The sequence below is a fragment of the Apaloderma vittatum genome, unplaced genomic scaffold, assembly GCF_000703405.1.
Source record: "Apaloderma vittatum isolate BGI_N311 unplaced genomic scaffold, ASM70340v1 scaffold28926, whole genome shotgun sequence".
NCBI classification, from domain to species: Eukaryota; Metazoa; Chordata; class Aves; order Trogoniformes; family Trogonidae; genus Apaloderma; species Apaloderma vittatum.
The window spans coordinates 1-418 of NW_009723781.1; the positions used below are offsets into that span (position 1 = coordinate 1).

General features: G+C 53.3%; 1 protein-coding gene across 1 annotated transcript; it reads left to right on the forward strand.

Moving 5' to 3' along the window:
- Window positions 1-51: 51 nt before the first annotated feature.
- Window positions 52-199, forward strand: LOC104276089 (oocyte zinc finger protein XlCOF20-like; the record flags this gene model as incomplete). Its single annotated transcript, XM_009872257.1, has 1 exon — window positions 52-199. A coding segment is annotated over one exon (148 nt), but the record flags the coding sequence as incomplete, so codon positions are not given.
- Between the last annotated feature and the right edge of the window lie 219 nt (window positions 200-418).

Consider the following 418-nt stretch of genomic DNA (forward strand, 5'->3'; position numbering starts at 1 on the left):
CTGGGAGACAAGCCCTTCAAGTGCCCAGAGTACGAGAAGAGGCTTCTCAAGAGCACAAGCCTCCAGCAGCACGGGAGGACGCACACAAAGGAGAGACCCTTTCTCTCCACCACGTGTGGGAAGAGCTTCAACTGGTGCTCCGAACTCATCTGTCACCAACTCATCCACACAGGAGAGAAGCCCTTCATGTGCTTGGATTGTGGGAAGAGTTTTGCCACAAGCACTGTCCTCCTGTATCACAGGATGACACACACCAAGGAGATGCCCTATCCCTGCACCACATGTGGGAAAAGGTTCCGTTTACAGTCGTACCTTGTGAAGCACCAACAAATCCACACGGGAGAGAAGCCATATGCCTGCCCCCACTGACCTTCCGCAGGAAATGTTTTCTCTTCAGGCATCAGCAAGCCCTCCACAA